This window comes from Zonotrichia leucophrys, unplaced genomic scaffold (assembly GCF_028769735.1).
Source record: "Zonotrichia leucophrys gambelii isolate GWCS_2022_RI unplaced genomic scaffold, RI_Zleu_2.0 Scaffold_77_214274, whole genome shotgun sequence".
NCBI classification, from domain to species: Eukaryota; Metazoa; Chordata; class Aves; order Passeriformes; family Passerellidae; genus Zonotrichia; species Zonotrichia leucophrys.
Genome location: NW_026992282.1, coordinates 1 through 18,266, shown reverse-complemented (window position 1 = coordinate 18,266; position 18,266 = coordinate 1). Strand labels below are relative to the sequence as shown.

Sequence of the window (18,266 nt, the reverse complement as noted above, 5' to 3'; positions counted from 1 at the left end):
ATAATGTATGAAATAATGCATAAAATTCACAGGCTTGTGCTAATCAGGAGGCACGAAGGGGACTAGACTCTTTTATCTTAAACTTTTTCTCACTTTTCTTGAATGCCAACCCATGTCATTAATTTCTAGATTATCTTTTTCAGTTAAAGAATAAATTTTAAGTTTTCTTTCACAGGGTTTTATCTGTAAATTTAAGGCTATTATTAGATTTCTGCCTAACATATTATTCTCGGCCTCTGGTATCAACAATAAATCATTTACTCTAAATTTGTCATCTGTTTCAATTTTCACTCTTTTTATTACAGGAACAGGGAAAGCCTCTCCTGTAATTCCGATTACTGAAACTCACTCACTACTTATCTCACATCCCTGGGGTAATTTTGTTACTGTCGACTGAGAAACTCTTGTATTGACTAAAAATACGACTTCTTTACTCTGAGGACCTACTCTTAGCTTTATTATCAAGGCCTCTTCTGGGTGTAATTCGGTCTTCTTCATTAAACAAAGCTCTTGCCCTCTCTGATTCTCCTGAAAAGTTTTCTCATCTTGCTGTTTCCTTCTGCAATTTTTTTGCAGGTGCCCCTTTTTATGACAATAAAAACAGGTGGGTCCCGCACCCTTCAAAGTGGGGCAAGAATTTTTTTAAGTGTCTCTTCTTGTGGCGGGAAAAATGCACAGGTTTTTTGTTACTAAAAATAGATCTTGACATCTACTGCTTGTTTTTCTCTGCAGATTTTTCTGTATTCAAAGCTGCCTGCATTTCTTGAACTGCTGCCACTAAAATTCTGGCGTTTGCTTTCTGCTTTTTCTCATTTCTTTTTACAAACACCCTTTGTGCTTCTCTCAGTAACTCTTGCAGTCCTCTGTCCTGCCAATCTTCTAATTTTTCTAGCTTTTTCCTAATGTCACTGCAAGATCCGGTCACAAACTGAATTTTTAAAAAAACTTGCCTTACTGCAGTATTAATATCTACACTTGAATATAATTGCAAGTCTCTTTTTAATCTTTTTAACCATTCTGCTGGTGACTCATATTTTTTATGATGCTCACTCAAAACTTTTCTTATATTATGTCTTTTAGGCACTGCCCTCTGAATTTTTTTATTTTCTTCTTTTTGGGATTCTCATTCATCTCAAAACTGCATTAACATCTCCAGTGGGCTGTCTTGAGGAACGCTCCCCCCCGAGAACCCCCCTCACGGTTCCCAGATACCTCAAACCACTGCGAATTTTTCACACAATCCGCAGCCCCTGGGTCAAGGAACTTACTCTTTCCCTGACCCATTTCTGGCGGCAACAAACTAAGAAATCCCCGGTACCAGGAGAGTCTTAGTTTCCCACACTCACCCCGTGGCTCAACTCCTCACTTATTACTCTGTCACACTACCTTTTCAATCTACCTGTTCCACTCTTATGTCTCCCTCTGCAATCTACTTGTTCTACTCCTCTCTCTCCCTCTTTCTAAATCTATTAACCCCGTCTTCTCACCATCTAATCACATACTAAATTGCCTGCTACCAACCCCTCCAAGGAAATTGAACTTATTCATTCACTCTCTCAGTCTCCCTACTGAGTCAATCCCTCCTGCCCAAGGACCTTCTCACAGGTGCCTGGACCAGGGATCCCCTCCTTCCCCCTGGGTCAAACCCTCCCAGGGTCCCCACTCATTCACTTTTCTTTCGCTTCTCTCCTTTCCTGGCCGGTCTCCTCCCGGAGAACGCGAAAACGCGGTACTGGGAGGTCCCACTTGCTTCGGGGTTCGGGGACTGCCCAGCCCCCGTCTCAAACACTCCACACACACTCACACACACATGCAGCCGCCCCCCGACCCAAAACCCCGTGATACTCACAGCCTCCTTTTCTCACGAGGGTCTTCGTGCACAAAGCAGTTTTCTATGGGTACTCTCTCTCCTACAAGCCGGCACTCTGATGGGAGCCTCTCCTGCGTGCTTCCAATAACTAATTTGCTTATGCGTTATTGTAAAAAGAACTCTCTTTTCCCAAGGGAGAGTGGTCTAGCCTTGGGACCACTTAAAAGTCTGGTGGGGAGCTCCTTCCCAGAAGCTATCCACCTCCCCGGAGTTAAAAGAGTCCTGGGTATCGGCACCAAAATTGTTATGTTTGCCTATTTATCCCATCAAAAAAAAAAACTCAAACAATATTTAAGGTAGCAGCAATTTTAATTGAATAGTTTAGAAAATATATAAAAAAGGGATAATTTGGTTCAAATAATAGCGCATAAGCAAAAACAACCGCGGGGTACGGAGGGCAGAGTTCAATGACCCTTGCCACCTCACGTACAAGCTTGCCAAATAAAAGTCACCCCTTATATGCCATGTGTCAATGCCATCTCCTCCTATTTTCGGTTTGTCACTTTTCTATCTCCACCCTCATTACCACCTTTACTACGCATGCGCCACCACTCGGTTTGGTGGTCGCACAAGTCTTTGGGGGTCGTCACTGATGAAGGCCCTGTAGTCTTCTTCGTTGTCCTTTAATTCACCTTTGGGTTACACATGCGCACTAAGCTAGTACAATGTAAGCCAAAACTAACATATCACTGCATCTACATATCAAAGCAATAAGTTTCTTATAATTAGCATTTTCTTAGACCCAACTAGGTTCTTAGTAATTTTTAGCAACAGTATCTTCAGCTTCTTTCTTGTGGTCTTTGAGAACATTTGCTGAGAAGAGGAGGTGGATGGAGCCCCTCCTTTCCCTCTCTTCTTTGGCATTACAACTTTTAACTATTAACTGTTTTATTATTCTCAAATATTAATTATTGTATCAATATTGATTACTGTTTCAATTTTTATCAGCATGAATCATACCTATTTACTACAAGGGGAAGGTGGTGGAGGTATAACTGGGTTAGGAGGTGGTAAAGGAATGAAAGCTGGGAGAGGAGGAGGAATTGGATCCACAGCAAAAGAAAGTGAAGGAAGGATTTGAGGTACTGCAAGGGTGGGAGGGAGGTAAGTGGTCAAGGGGGTCCCAGTTTTTGTCGGCCTTCCCAGCCTCTTCTTCTTCTTTTACTTTACTAGCTTGCTTTCCCTCTTTTAATTTATAGACTCTTGTATTTTCCTCCTCTGAGGCGTACTTTAGCCAACAGGTGACGTTCTGTACAGGTTGGGCCTTTTGCAGGAACTTGGAGCAAAAAAGAAGGTGCTTCACCTTTGGACAGAGAGGCAGGTAACTCAGGAAATGTTTAAGGATGTTGTTAGGTCATGCAGAAAGAAGAGAGATAAAAGCTTAAGGTTTAACCAGGCCACTTCTGTGAAGGATAATAAAAATGTTTCTATAAATACATTAATGGCAAAAGGAGGTACAAGGACAATCTCCATTCATTATTATGGGAGATGGGGTTACCAAATATGACGGAAAGGCTGAGGTAGCTAACCCCTTCTTTGCCTCATTTTTCAAGAATAAGTCATGTTGTCCTCAGGACAAGTGTCCTCCTGAGATGGTGGATGGGCACAGGGAGCAGAACAGCCTCTGTAATCCAGGAGGAAGCAGCTGGGGACCTGCTGAGCCACTCAGATGCTCACAGGTGTCTCTGGGAGCAGATGGGATCCATCCCAGGGGGATGAGGGAGCTGTAGATGAGCTCCCCAAGCTGCTCTCCATCATTTACCATCAGTGCTGGCTCAGCAGGGAGGTCCCAGAGGACTGGAGGTGCCAGTGTGAGCTCATACCCAAGAAGAGCTGGAAGGAGGAGCTGGGGAACTCCCGGCCTGTCAGCCTGACCTGGGTGCCTGGCTAGGTTAGGAAACAGATCACCCTGAGTGCCATCCCAGGGCACCCACAGGATGGCCGAGGGATCAGAGCCAGCCAGCATGGATTTCAGTATCTGCACTGATGATCTGCATGAGGGGACTGAGTCCAGCATCAGCAAATTTGCAGATGACACCAAGCTGGGTGTGAGTGTGGATCTGCTGGAGGGTAGGAGGGCTCTGCAGAGGGCCCTGGACAGGCTGGATCCAGGGCCCAAATCCAACAAGGTGAGGTTTAACAAGTCCAAGTGCCGGGTCCTGCACTTTGGCCACAACAACCCCTGCAGCACTACAGGCTGGGGACAGAGTGGCTGGACAGCAGCCAGGCAGAAAGGGACCTGGGGGCACTGATGGACAGCAGGCTGGACATGAGCCAGCAGTGTGCCCAGGTGGCCAAGAAGGCCAATGGCTCCTGGCCTGGATCAGGAATGGTGTGGCCAGCAGGAGCAGGGCAGGGATTCTTCCCCTGCACTCAGCACAGGTGAGGCCACACCTCGTGTGCTGTTTCCAGTTCTGAGCCTTAAATTTAGGAAGGCCATGGAGGGGCTGGAGCGTGTTCAGAGAAGGGTAACAAGGCTGGGGTGGGGTCTGGAACACAAGAGCTGTGAGGAGTGGCTGAGGGAGCTGGGGTTGTTTATCCTGGAGAAGAGGAGGCTCAGGGGAGACAAGGCAGTGTCAGGGCACAGGTTGGACTTGATGATCTCCAAGGTCTTTTCCAACCTTGCTGATTCTGTGATTCTCTGAAACCACCCTTGGAGCAGTTGCAGGATGAGCCCTGGGCCTCCTCTTGAGAAACTCCAGCAGCCCAGGTCCCTCAGCTTCTCCTGCCAGCCCCAAAGCCCATCCTGTCAGTCCTGCAGAGCCTCTGCAGCTCCTCCTCACTGCCCAGAACAGGGAGCCCCAGAGCCAGACACAGCAGCCCAGATGTGCCCCCCTGGCCTGGGGTGCCTCTGGCAAGGGAGCAGCACCAGGTACTGCAGGAGCCTGCAGACAATTCCTGAAGTCACCCCAGGAGAGAAGACAAAGGTGAAGCCAAGGAAATGCTCAGGGCATTTTGGGGGTGGCTGCCAGGCAGCCCTGGCTCTGAGCAGCAGCATCTGCAGTGGGAATTCCAGCTGCAGAAGAAATTCCCAGCTGATGGGAACAAACTTTCTGGCTGAGTGCAGAGGCCACGACAAAGCTGAGTAGTTTCTCTGGAGTCCCCCAGCCCTTGCTGGCCCCAGGGGCTGGTGGCATTTGTGGTCCCTCAGGTTCATGTCCCCACACCTACAGCATGGGGGTGCTCCCCCTGCTCTGTGCAATGCAAACAGGGGCTGCTGAGCCAGTGCTGCCGTGTCTGTGCCTGCAAGGATGGGGCACCTGTGTGAGCTGGGGGAGAGGCCAGAGCTGCAGAGGGGGGATGTTGGCAACTCCATCAGGACGCTCTGGGATGCTGCCCTGGGCTGTGCAGCGCACTGGGGATGGATCAGTCCCTGCTCTGCTGCTCCTTCCCATCTCCCCCAGGGCCCTTGCAGAGCCCCAGCCATGCTGTTTGCCCCCAGCCTGCCCACGGCCAGCCTGGGGCTGCTCACGGGGCTTTTCTGTGCTGAGCATTGGCCTGGGTATGTTCTTGAGAAAGCCTGGGCAAGGAGCCTGGAGCCCCCAGGCCCTGGCCTGAGGCGTCAGCGCTGCCCCAGCAGTGCCCATGGCCTGTCCCTGCTGCAGCCCCGGCACTGCCACCCTCAGGGCTCTGCCCGGCCCCAAGAGCACTCAGGCCCTACAGCAACACCAGGGCCACCAGGGCAGTGGGGCAGGGCCACGGCAGCAGCACTGGCAACACCAAGTGCTGCTGCTGCTGGGCACAGCTGCTGGGCCAGCACTGATCTGCCCCCAGCTCTACACACAGACATTGCTGCTGCAGCTCCAGAGAAGGCAAGCAAAGGGCATCTCTGCAGAAAACTTTGCTGGGAGAGCTTTCATTCCCTTTAAAGCCACAGAGAGTGCAGATCCTCATTGACACAGTCGGTGGCCACAGGGATATTGGAGAGAAACAAAATGAGATACGGCGCAAAGAATGACATTCCTTTGTGGACAACATTAAAATGTAAAAACAAGAAAAAGGACTCTGAAAATGAAACAAAGAAAAAGTATGAAAAATGATTTTTATTACAAGTAATTTTCAGAAGTTCAATGTTCCTGAAAGCATCCAGTCATCAGTCTCCTCACTGCAGCCTTGAGCTCCCGGTTTCTCAGGCTGTAGATGAGGGGATTCAGGGCTGGAGGCACCACTAAATACAGAACTGACAGAGCCAGATCCAGGGATGGGGAGGAGATCAAAGTGGGTTTCAGGTGAGAAAACACTGCAGTGCTGATGAAAAGGGAGACCACCGCCAGTTGAGGAAGGCAGGTGGAAAAGGTTTTGTGCTGTCCCTGCTCAGAGGGGATCCTCAGCACAGCCCTGAAGATCTGCACATAGGAGAAAACACTGAACACAAAACAGCCAAGTAACAGAAAAGCACTACCCATAAGAAGCCCAAACTCCATCAGATAAGATTTGGAGCAGGAGAGCTTGAGGATCTGAGGAATTTCATAGAAGAACTGGCCCAGGGCATTGCCCTGGCACAAGGGCAGGGAAAATGTACTGGCTGTGTGCAGCAGTGAATGGAGAAAGGCGCTGGCCCAGGCAGCTGCTGCCCTGTGGGCACAAGCTCTGCTGCCCAGGAGGGTCCCGTAGTGCAGGGGTTTGCAGATGGACACATAGTGGTCATAGCACATAATGGTCAGGAGGAAATATTCTGCTGAAGTGCAGAAAATAAAGAAAAGGACTTGGGAAGCACATCCTGTGTAGGTGATGGTGATGGTGCTGGTGTCCCAGAGGGAATTGTGCATGGCTTTGGGGACAGTGGTGCAGATGGAGCCCAGGTCGCTGAGGGCCAGGTTGAGCAGGAAGAAGAACATGGGCGTGTGCAGGTGGTGGCCGCAGGCTACGGCGCTGATGATGAGGCCGTTGCCCAGGAGGGCAGCCAGGGAGATGCCCAGCAAGAGGCAGAAGTGCAGGAGCTGCAGCTGCCGCGTGCCAGCAGGAGGAAGTGCCTGATGGAGCTGCTGTTGGACATTTGCAGTGTCTTGGCACACAGATCTGTATAAAAATTATCCATGGATAGTTATGTTTGGAGAGGATTTTAAATATACCAACATAATTTGGGGGCACTTTTCCCCCCACTGCCTGCCCAGGGCTCTGCTGCCTGGAGCTGTCCCTGCCAGCAGCTGCTTCCCTCTGCCCAGGGCTGGGCCCTGCAAGTGCTGCCAGAGCCCAGCCCAGGCCTGAGGGCTCAGCTCTGCCCTGCAGACCTCTGCCCACTCTCGCATGGCCCACGGGCAGCTCTGGCTCTGCAGGCTCTGATGGCAAGGTCAGAGCATCCCTGAGGAGGCTGGAAAAGCAACACTGATGCTGCCTGTGAGGGGTCCTGTGGTGATTTCTGTCACTGCCTGCTTTATTCAGATCTGTGAGAAATTTTTTTTTTTATTTTTCTAAATGTGAACCAGGAGATGAATATCTATGAGCAATTTTCCAGCCAGGCAACCCAGAGCAGTAAGTTAAAGAAGGAGGATTTTCCCTTTTATACAGCAACTGCCTTGCTGTGCTCCCTGTATAATCTACTTTGAAGTGTTCTGCAGTTAAATGCCGTGCTGAGAGCAGTCCTGAACAATGCAGCATCCTCCCCTCACAAGGAGAACACTTCCAAGCCTTACCAGCTGTCTCCTCACATCCAGATCTTGTCCCTCAGTGCTGGGAGCAGCTGCCAGGGCTGGCTGAGAGCTGTCCCTGGCAGGCAGCAGAGTCCCTGCCCTAGCACAGTGCCCTGGGCTGCAGGACCCTGCTCTGCAGGACAGCCCTGGGCACCCCTGGCTGCTCTGCACAAGAGAGAATCAGAGAATGTACTCACAGGGTCTGTAGGATTTGGGATGTTCCAGCTTGAGGAGATTGCTCCAGGAGCTGCAGCTACATTGTCCTGCAGCCAGAGGTTCTTGTGCCGAGGGTTGGCAGGAATTCTGCCCCAGGCACTTCTCAGCACCTTCCCAGCCCTGACTGATTGAAGCTCTCTGTGCCTCTGTCCTGTGCCCAGGGTGGCTGCAGGCAGTGCCCCAGGCCTGCTGGGCTGGCAGAAAAGCTGCTCATCAAGAGAAATGTGCTTTTGAAGTTCTTCTTGCTTACCAGCAGCTGCCTCTGTGCCAGGAGCCCAGCCCAGCTCAGCAGCACAGACACAGCACAAGAACTTTAATGAGCCTCTGGGGCTTTGTGCTCAGGCCCTGAACATCAGTCTCTGAGAGGGAGGTGAAGAAACCTCTCCAGAACTCCAAGTCAGAATCCAACTCCAAATTTTCTTGGACTTTTAATGGGTCCCACTGAGGGACATGACTGACAAAGTGTCCCCAGGTCCCAGGCAGAGCAGAGAACTGGAGGCAGTGATGACAGGTGGGGACATAGAGAAGCCAAGTCTTGGTGCCCTTGGGCACAGCAGGGTCTGTGCCACCAAGGACTGTGAGGAGACACCTTGTCCTGAGGCCCTGGGGCCTCCTGGCACAGCCCCAGCCAGGCTGAGCACTGTCAGCCCCTTGTCCTGCCCTCAGCATCCCACCCTAGCCCACACCCCAGTGGCCTCAAGGATCTGCTGGAAGGAGTCCCTGGGGAGCCTTGCTCAGCAATGGCCCTGGGGACTCCTGAATTCTCCCTGCAGGGATTGCAGGTTTTTAAAAGGACTTTGGGTTTGGCTTTTCCTTTGGAGTGTCTGAGAGGTTTGTGCAATCATGGCCTCCAATTATCTGCTGTAATTATTCCCTGGAGAGGCTTTGTCAGTAACAACACTCTCTGGGGCTCATTAATGCTGCAATGTACTTCAGTTATTTTAAGGTGCTTGGTGTTTCCCTTTTGATACAGACTATGTGAGAGGTTTGTGCAATCATGGCCCCATTTATCTGCTTGAACGAGTCCCTGGAGAGCTTTGTACTGACACTCAGTGGGGCTCATTAATACTTCGAGATACTCAAAGTTTTTAAGGTACTTTATGGATTTAAGAATACTTTTAGGTACTTTTAAGGATTTTCCTTCCCAAACTGAGTCTCTGAGAGGTTTTTGTTCCATCCTGGCCTCCAGTTCTCTCCTCCAAGGAGTCCATTAGGAGCCTGTGTTGGGTATCTTCCCCTTTCTGTTTTACAGCAAAGATGGAACTGGAAGAATTTTATAAGGCTTTCTTAAAGCATCCTAACAAACATGGGAAAATTAACAATAAAACAACAGCCACTAAGAGAATTAATAGTCCTCTTTTAGCCAGACCTCATCAAACCCTTTTTCCTTTAGATTGGAAGAGTTTATTCAACCAGCCTTTGTTTTCCTCTTGAAGCTCCTTGAACTCTTCTTTCAGTGCCTGAAAGCTTTTGTGGATTAACTCGCTGTGGCTGGAGAGGTTCATGCAACACATGCCCTCAGAGTCTAAACTGCCATGCCCATGCGCCCATAGTAAAAACTCTATCGCTGTTCTGCAAGGTGGCCTGTCTGATGGTCTGTATGTCTGAGAGCAGACCACTCAATGTGAGGGAGGTAGCATTGGTTTGCTTATTTAACAGGCACCCAAGATGGTCTAATTGTCCTAAAGCTTTAGCTGCAGTCACACAAAGTAGTCCAAATTGGGGGTGCTACCATCCGATGCCTGGATTAAAGCTTGCAAACCCATCTCTTTGATATCATCCAATACTTCTCTGGGGATACCTGTTGCTTGATCATCTGGTAGGCTCTGTTGTCCTTCTCCAGCTAGATGGTTGATTGTCAATTCCACCCTTGCCTCATTATTAGCATAGTCTGCTATTAATTGATTTAATAAACACTTCCATCCCCCTTCCCACAGGGTGTATCCTGTAGGTGACAACAACATGGTCATAATATATTTTAAGTCATAGGGAGTTAAGATATGTGCTGTAAACATGGCCCTCATTACGCCGTTAAACCAAGATTTAAGTCCTTCCTCTGGTCTTTAGCTGCCCTACACGGATCCCTGATATCCCCATAAACCAATGGCTGATAGCTGGGTTCTGCCCCCTCTTTCATAACAATGAGAAGTTTTGAGAATATTTGCCAGTCTCCTTCCTTAACTGCTTGTTTCCAGATCCTTTCCTAGGGATTTTCTGGGGTTGAGTGTGGCTCTGGGGATTCCAAACTGTCTTCTGGGGAGGAAGAATAACTTGGAGGAGGAACATTTGAATTAGAAATAGTGTGACCATTTGGCTTAGTATCTTTGACCATGGGGGTTAAATTTTTGCCGGAGGGTTAGGCAAAGGGCACTGCCATTTTGTCAGGTGTTGGGGAGGAAGGGCCTTGATTTAGGATGGCAGACTTCCAGGGTGGAGTTCTGGAGGCATGGCCCAGGGTGAAGGTGGAATGATTGTCAGTGGGGGTGTGACCCACAGTTTTGGGGGTGGAGTCTCGAGTTTCGTCTATGGCGGGATGTTGCGGTGTGTTGCAATGTCCTGTTTTAAACTTCCGGGTCCCTTCCCAGGTGTGCCTATGCCTCTCTCCCTGCCCCCTCGCCCCCTTGCTGAGTGAGCCCTGTCAATCAGGTTTAACATTCCAGCAAGGTGTCGTATGGTTGGTCGATTTCAAAGGATGCTCCTCAGGCCTGGGGGACATGGCCCGTATAGGTGTCCCTAGTCCCTTGAGACCCTGCCCCTTTCACCTGGTTGGTAGCTCACCTGTCCCCTCCCCTTCCCCTGTCCCCGAGCTTATAAGGTTAATCAGACCATGCGGCCTCCATTCTGGTGGCAGCAGTTGCCCCTGTTCAGACCTCTGTAACCATGGAATAAACATCTGGCAACCCTCCAGCAGAATCCTCTCCTTCTTCTCTTCACCATTGCCAGAAGCTCTCTCTCCTGAGGTAAACGGAGTTCCTGGCAAGCCTGGACTTGCACCAGTGCCCCGCTGCAATCTCCAGCAGCCAAGGTATCTCTGGGGTAAAGCACCACAGAAGCCGCCTTTGGCTCAGCAGCGAGAGTCACACTGACCCAGGCACAATCTAACTGGTTATATTGGGATTCCTATTCCAATAGTGGGAGAGAAGGTTGTGGTAGCAGGAAGTGGAGGAGCCAAGATGGAGGACAGGTTGTCGGGGTCCCAAGCCACATTCAGGCTCCTTCCATCTTGAGTCTCCAGGGCATGATGCTCCAAGACCGCACAGCCATTGCAATCTTGCACCATCAAGGAAGGTCTGAAAAAGGCAGGTTTGAGGGGATGTCCTGAGTTTGGAGTGACCAACAGATTGAGTTTTCAACACGCTGCTTGCAGGTCAAGGGTGGTGTGGAAGATGGGGAGCATGTGGGATACAATGGGGTCCCCTTTGATCAGAAATTGTACAGTTTAACTCCCATTGAGTCCCAAAATTCAGTGGTATGGATTTCATCAGCAGAGGCATCTGGAAAATTTCTAATGATCCACCTCATGAGTGATTTTAATTTGTTCTTTGAAAATATTTTGTCATGATCAGTGAGAATTAAAGCATCCATATATGGTCCTTTCTACTTTGGACATCTGGCTGCCCATTTTTCTCTTTCTCTGCCTTATGGCGAAGAGCTACCGGGACACATCAAATCAGTTATGGGATGTGGGTGTATATTGTAAAAACACAGTGGCAAAATGGGCAATAAATGTCTTGCATTTCCCCAAACCCACCTGCAATCCTGTGCAGGTGAAATCGTCGTTGTCCCTGCTGATCCTGGGCAAGGTCCCTTGAAGAAATGATGAATCCGCCAGGCCTGGCACAATCCAAAATCCCAGAGAGCACTGGCCTATCCATCAGCTAACCCCAGCTGACATGACTGGCACAGGCAGCCCTGAATATCATGGTCTCTGTTCAGGTGCCAAATGTCCCAATGAGAGTGGCTGTGACAAACCTCTCTGGTTCCCTGACTTCAGGGCAAGGGAGGCAAAAATGAAAAGGAGCAGGATCAATGGAGTTGTTTTAAATGAACTTTTTAATAACAGAGTGAAAAACAATAAACATGGAGAAGTCCAGCACAGTACAAGGGGCAGGATCCTAAAACCTGAGACAAAGGGGAAGCAACAACATAGACACTTGGGGCTAGAAAACTAGAACAATAACCATATAGAAGAAACAAGTAACCAATAAACCAATAGGGGAGTAGAACTTGGACAACTTACCATAACAACACTAAAGGCTTATGGGGAATTTGTCAAGCTCACCCTAAGTTAAAAAAACAACTCCTAGGACTTGAAACTCATACCCTGTTCTTCCGGGGTAAAATCTGGCTGACTCTGAGTTACAGCTGGGCTAACTCTCACATTGCTGATTTGCACTGGCACCTAGAGATCATGCAGCTCAATGGAGCCACAATGATGTCCTTGGTTCCATGAGGCCCCACAGTGTCACAATGGTCCCTTGGATCCATGGTGCTCTGCAGTGTCACAATGGCCCCTTCATTTCACAAGGCTCCCAAATGTCACAATGGTCTCCATAGGAAGGAAACCACGGAGCCCCCATGTTTCAGGAGCTGATTAATGGCTGCCACCAGAGGCCAAGGCAAGCCTGACCTGTCTATCCTGGCAGGTTTTCTTGGAGCAATCCTTGGATATTTGAAATTATGAATGTGGAATCCTGATTTTCGACATTTGTGCCTGGAGAAGAGGGATGTTTTTCTTCCATAAAAAGAAAAGCACAGAGCACTTTCTAGTGTTTGGAAAACAGGTGAGTACTGGCACTCAGGAATCAAAGACCAGCCTGTCTGGCACAAGTGTGTCCTGGCAACTTTTCTCTGGCAGCAATCCTTGGAAACAAAGAAATTTGGAGGTGGAATCCAAGTTTTGGCCATAGATGCCTGGGGAAAATAGACAGTTCTTTTCGATAAAAAGAAAAGCCCAGAGCACCAGTGTTTCAGGGGCAGATGAGAGTGACCTTCCACATTCCAAGGTCAGTCAGACCTGTCAGGTGACTCCTGGGAGGCCAAGGCAGCCACACCTATTTCATGTTCCGTTGCTTCCACAGGGCCCTGCAGCGTCACAATGGCTCCTTGCTTCCATGAGGTCTTGCAGTGCCACAATGGTTTTCATGCTTCCAAGATGCCCTCAGGTGTCAAAATGGCCCCTTGGTTAGACAAGTCCTTAAGGATCTTAATGGTCTCCAGGGTTCCACAAGGCTCCATGGTGCCCTAATGGTCTATTGGTTCCATGAAGCTCCTCTGTGTCACCATGGCTCCTTGGTTCCATGGGCTCCAGTGGTGCCACAATGATCCCCTTGGCTCCACAAGTTCCCATAGTGTCACAATGGCCCCTTCCTTCCATGAGACACTGCAGGGTCATGATGGCCCTTTGGTTCCGTGTGGGTCCACAGTGTCACAATGGCCTCCATGATTATATGGGGCCTTGCAATGCCACAATGCTCTCCAGGGATCCACAATCCCCTCCAGGATCACAGTGACCTTTTGGCTCCACGAGGTCATAAAATGCAGCAATGGCCTCTTGGTTCCACAAAGCCTCGCTGCTTCACACTGACCCTTTGGGACCATGCAGCCCAACAGAGCCACAATGATGTCCTTTGTTCCATGAGGAACCATACCCTTTGATCTATGGTACCCACAGTGTCACAATGATCTCCTTGGTTCCACAAGTTCCTACAGTAACAATGCCCTTTGGCTCCAAAACACCCCGCAGTGTCAAAGTGGTCTCCAAAGGAGAAAAACAATCAAGCTATGGGCAGATGAGAGGCAGTCACCAGAGAATGAGGCTAGCTAGACTTGACTGTATTGTCAGATTTTCCTTGGGAGAAACTCTTGGATATAGAGAATTTTAGACGTGGAATCCTAATTTCTGCCATGGGAGCCTAGACAAGAAAGACAGTTCTTTTCCACAGGAAGGAAAGCACAGAGCCTCAGTGCTTCACAGTCAGATGGGAAGTAGCCCTCGACATGTCGAATTCAGTGGAACCTGTCAGACAGTCCCCAGAAGTCCAAACCAGGCTGACCTGTTCCATGTTCCCTTGATTTCCTGGGTCCCCACACTGTCACAATATTCTCCTTGATTCCATGAGGTCTGGCAATGTCACAATGGCTTCTTGGTTTCATGAGACCCAACAGAGTCACAAGGGTCCATTGGCCCCATGCAGCCCTGCTGTGAAACAATGGCTTCTTGTTTCTGTTTTAAATCAATCATAATCAAACCACACTTTCATCATAGATCCTTGCTTCCATAGGGCCCATGATTTGCACAATGGTCTCCTTGATTCCATGATTCCTGGATTCCACAGTCTCACCAGAGTTTCCTTGGATCTCCATTGTCACAACTGACCCATGGTTCCCTGAGGTTCCATAGTGCCACCGTGGTTGCTGTCAGAGGCTGGATGAGATCAATATCCCAAGACACCTTGGGATGCTCAGAATGCCCATGTGGGGCCAGGGCCGGGTCAGGCCTTGGTTTGTGATGGGACAGAGCCCTGCCCCCAGCCATGGCCTGGGAGAGCTGTCAGTTACACAGCAGGGGAGAAGTTAACCAAGCTCTGATTAGCCCAGCTGTCAATAAATCAATCAATCAATCACATACCAACATCTGGTGCTACCCTGACTCTGACTGGAGAAGCAACTGGCAGTCCCACCCCAGGGGTGGGCCCACGGAGGCCCAAGGGTTAAAAGCCAGAGTACGAGGCCAGCCCAGGGTCTGGATCCTGCCTTCTTCTGGGGTTCCTCTGTTAGCAATGCTGGAACCCCAGCAGCTGGTACCTATGTGTGTGTCTTTCTATCATTCTTTATTTCTTCTCCATCTAATCCTACTTACCTGAAACATTTTTGGGTAACTTCACATGTTGAGTAATAAGGGATTTTAGGTTAAATGTGTGGGAATCCAGGGCACAGGGAATATTTCTGTGTCTGCTCTGAGGGGTCCTGATCCCCAGAGAAACATTGCCTTTAACGTTTGCCCATGGAGAGGACTTCCAGGACTTTGAGATAGATTAGAATTTACCAAAGTGTGAAATAAATTAGAGGGTACTATAGCATGTCACTTAGGACTTAGGTGAGAAATTTAGGTTTTGGGATTTTTAGTATGGTGTAGATAGGAAGCAAGATGGAGGAATTTGTGTGTAGTCCCTCTCTTCTTCTTCTTCTTCTTCTTCTTCTTCTTCTTCTTCTTCTTCTTCTTCTTCATCTATTCCATTTTCTTCAGTGTTGGTGGCTCAGGGTGATTGGTCAAGGAAAGCACAGTGTAGAGGTTATGTGGACAGTCAAGGGATCAATTATGTGTAGATAAGTAGAAATAATATATGTCTTAAGAGTTAATAGGATGAGATAAATTTAAAATACCTTGAAACCATACATTTTGGAGTCATTTGGCAGTGCTTTTCCAGCAAAATGAGGCTGGTGTGGACAGCATGTAAAACTTCAGATATGATAACAATAAACAATATTGACATTGATCTTGTTTATTGATAAAATAAACAAGAAGGTGAAGACAAAAAAGTCCTGTGCATCTCCTTTTACCTGGCATGGAACTGCTACAGGAGGGTTTTCCCCATCCAGGGAGCTCCCAGAGGGGCCATTGAAAACCCAAACATTAATAACTGGTAACCTGACGATGTTTGTAATAAGTTGGTTTTTTTCCATGAAGTTGTTTACTGAAGGGTGTTGTCTTAATTGGCCAATCATGTGAAATGTGTTGATTAAATGACCAGTGATATCCACCCATAGCAAACCAAGATATAAAAGAAGAGGACAGGAAAAACAGGTGGCTTTTAGCCCTTAGCCTTTTGATCTGAGTCTGTGTCATCTCTGATTCAACGGTGACATTTGGGGATCTATAGGGGCTATTGGGGCTCCTTTCTGCACCTTGTGACCCAACAGGAACTTCTCTAATAAACTTTGTCTGAAGCTACCACTGTGCCCATGACAGGAACACCTGTGAGTATCTGGGACATCCCGGCTCTTTGGCAGCCTGGGGACTCCTGGGATGTCACTGTGGAGCCCCCGTGAGTGCCTGTGACAGTTCGGTGCCTTTGCAGCCCAAGGTTCCCTGGGATGTCACCATGGAATGGCTGTGACTGCCTCTGACCACAGGGCTCTTTACCATCCCCAGAAAGCCCTGGGAGGTCTCTATGGAGCCCCTGTCTGTGCCTGTGACATTCCAGCTCTGGAACAGCCTGGAGACTCTTGGAAAGTCACCATGGAACCCCTCAGAGGGCCTGTGACAAATCTGATCCTTAGCAGGCAACCATCACCAGCCCCCTGTTCCTATGGTCAGTTTCCATGGCAACCATCACAAACCCGCTGTTGCTATGCTCAGTTTCAATGGCAACCATCACCAGCCCCCTGTTGCTATGGTCAGATTCCATGACAACCATCACAAACCCGCTGTTTCTATGGTCAGTTTCCATGGCAGCTCCATGGGGACCCCATGCCAGGGGTGGTTGCCATGGACACCAGCTCAGGCCTGCAGCCAGAGCCCGTTGCCATGGTAACCATTGGCAGCCCCATCCCCAGGGTCATGGGATCCCAGAACCACAGAATTGGCTGAGCTGGGAGGGACCCATCAGGATCCTCCAGTCCAACTGCTGGCCCTGCACAGGACACCCCAACAATGCCAGCCTGGGCCTGGCAGCGCTGCCCAAACGCTGCTGCAGCTCAGAGAGCCCTGGAGCTGGGACCCTTCCCTGGGGAGCCTGGGCAGGGCCCCAGCAGCCTCTGGGCAAAAACCTTTACTTGACATCCAACCTGAGCCCGCCCCGACTCAGCTGCAGCCGTTCCCTCCACTCCTGTCCCTGGGCACCAGAGGGAAGAGGTTCCCACAGCCCCAGCCAGGGACCCCCTCCCAAGGCTGTTGCCATGACCACCAGGGCTGGGACCAGCTGGGATGCTCGGTTTCCACGGGCCGGGCTTCAGGAATGGGATTCCCCAATTTCCTGCCCCTGCTAAAACCACGCTGCCCTCGCTGCCCTCTCACCTCCCCCTGGAAAGCACAAAAGGCAAAGATCCTGGGCTGGGATAAGAACAATTTATTGGGAACAGCAACGAGATAAGGAACAAATGGAACAGAAGAACTATTGATCACAGAAGGGATAAATAAAACTGTTTACAGGGAAAACTAAAACACAACTGCCTGGCTCTTCCCAGCAACATATTTCCCCCACCTGGAAAGGACACCCTTCTTCTCAGGGAGAGAGAGAGTCCCTTTCCTTCCCCTGCAATGACCTGAGGTGGGAGTGAATGTAATTACAGTGCCATGGCCAGACCCTCATGTTCTTCAGTTCTACACCATGTCATTGAGAGGGGAAGGTATTGGGGCAGTTGTCTTCCCATCATGGATCATAGGGAACATGGATCACCCACACTCTTCCCAACGTTAGACCTCCATTGGGGATGAAGCTGGAGCAGTTCACAAAGCTCCTCCTGCAGCTGGGGCACTCACAGGGCTTCTCTTAGTGGTGCCTCCGTTGGTGTTTTGTCATGTTAGAGCTGCTGGTGAAGCTCTTCCCACACTGGGGACATTCATAGGGCCTCTCCCTGGTGTGGATGCATTGGTGGGTGATGAGGGTGCACTTTTGCTTGAAGCCCTTCCCACACTCAGGGCAGCGGAAGGGCCTCTGCTCTGTGTGAATCTGCTGGTGCTGGAGGAGACTGGAGCTGGTCAGAAACCTCTTCTGACACTGGAGACACTCGTAGGGCCTCTCCCCAGTGTGGATGCGCTGGTGCCTGATGAGTTCTGGCCTGTAGCTGAAGCCCTTCCCACACTCCCCACACTCGCAGGGCCATTCCCCGGTGTGGATCATCTGGTGACTGATCAGGGTGCTGTTCTGCCTGAAGCTCTTCCCACACTCCAAGCACTTGTAGCGCTTCTCTCCATCATTAAGCTGCTCATGGACCACCAGCTCTGAGCCCTGGCTGAAGCTCTGTCCACCTTCCTGGCAAAGGGAGGGTCTTTCCTCCTCAGAGCACACTGGGCTGGGTTTGGAGCCCATCCTCCTGAGGGATCTCTGGGGAGTTTCCTCCCCGTTGGATTCCTGTGCCCTGGAGTCACTCATAACGGCCTCTTCCTCGAGGTTCTGCTGTGGGGATTTGTCCTCCCTGGTCTCCATCCTCAGCTCCTTCTCTGGGGGAGGAAGGACAAGGAGAGGATGGGATTTGCCTCCGTGCCAGAGGGAAGGGGAAGGAGATCCCCCCAGTGCATCCCCAGCACGATGGGGTTGGCAGCAGGGTTGTCCTGCAGCCAGGGGCCATGCTGGGCTGGGAGATGGAGCAGGAGAGAGGGGAAAAGGGGCACTGACTTCCTCCTCACCTGCCTGGGTGTGCCGGGGATCCTTCCTGTTCCTCACAGCCTCCTTTTCCATCTGGCAATGGTTTGGGGATGGGAAATCCTGTTTTGGGAGAATAACAAGGGATGAGCACATTGAGATTTGTACTGGTTTGAAGGCAAACCTGGGGAACGTCTAAACCAGAATTGCAATTAAATAACAAAATGAAGATCAAGGCAACTA

At 49.9% G+C, this 18,266-nt stretch overlaps 1 protein-coding gene across 1 annotated transcript in view; it reads right to left on the bottom strand.

Moving 5' to 3' along the window:
* Positions 1 to 18,119, bottom strand: part of LOC135460655 (zinc finger protein 420-like) — a 140,065-nt gene extending 121,946 nt beyond the window's left edge. Inside the window, 2 exon segments of the mRNA XM_064737560.1 lie at positions 17,224 to 17,881; positions 18,068 to 18,119. Of these exon segments, the coding sequence (XP_064593630.1) occupies positions 17,224 to 17,881; positions 18,068 to 18,119 (710 nt within the window).
* Between the last annotated feature and the right edge of the window lie 147 nt (positions 18,120 to 18,266).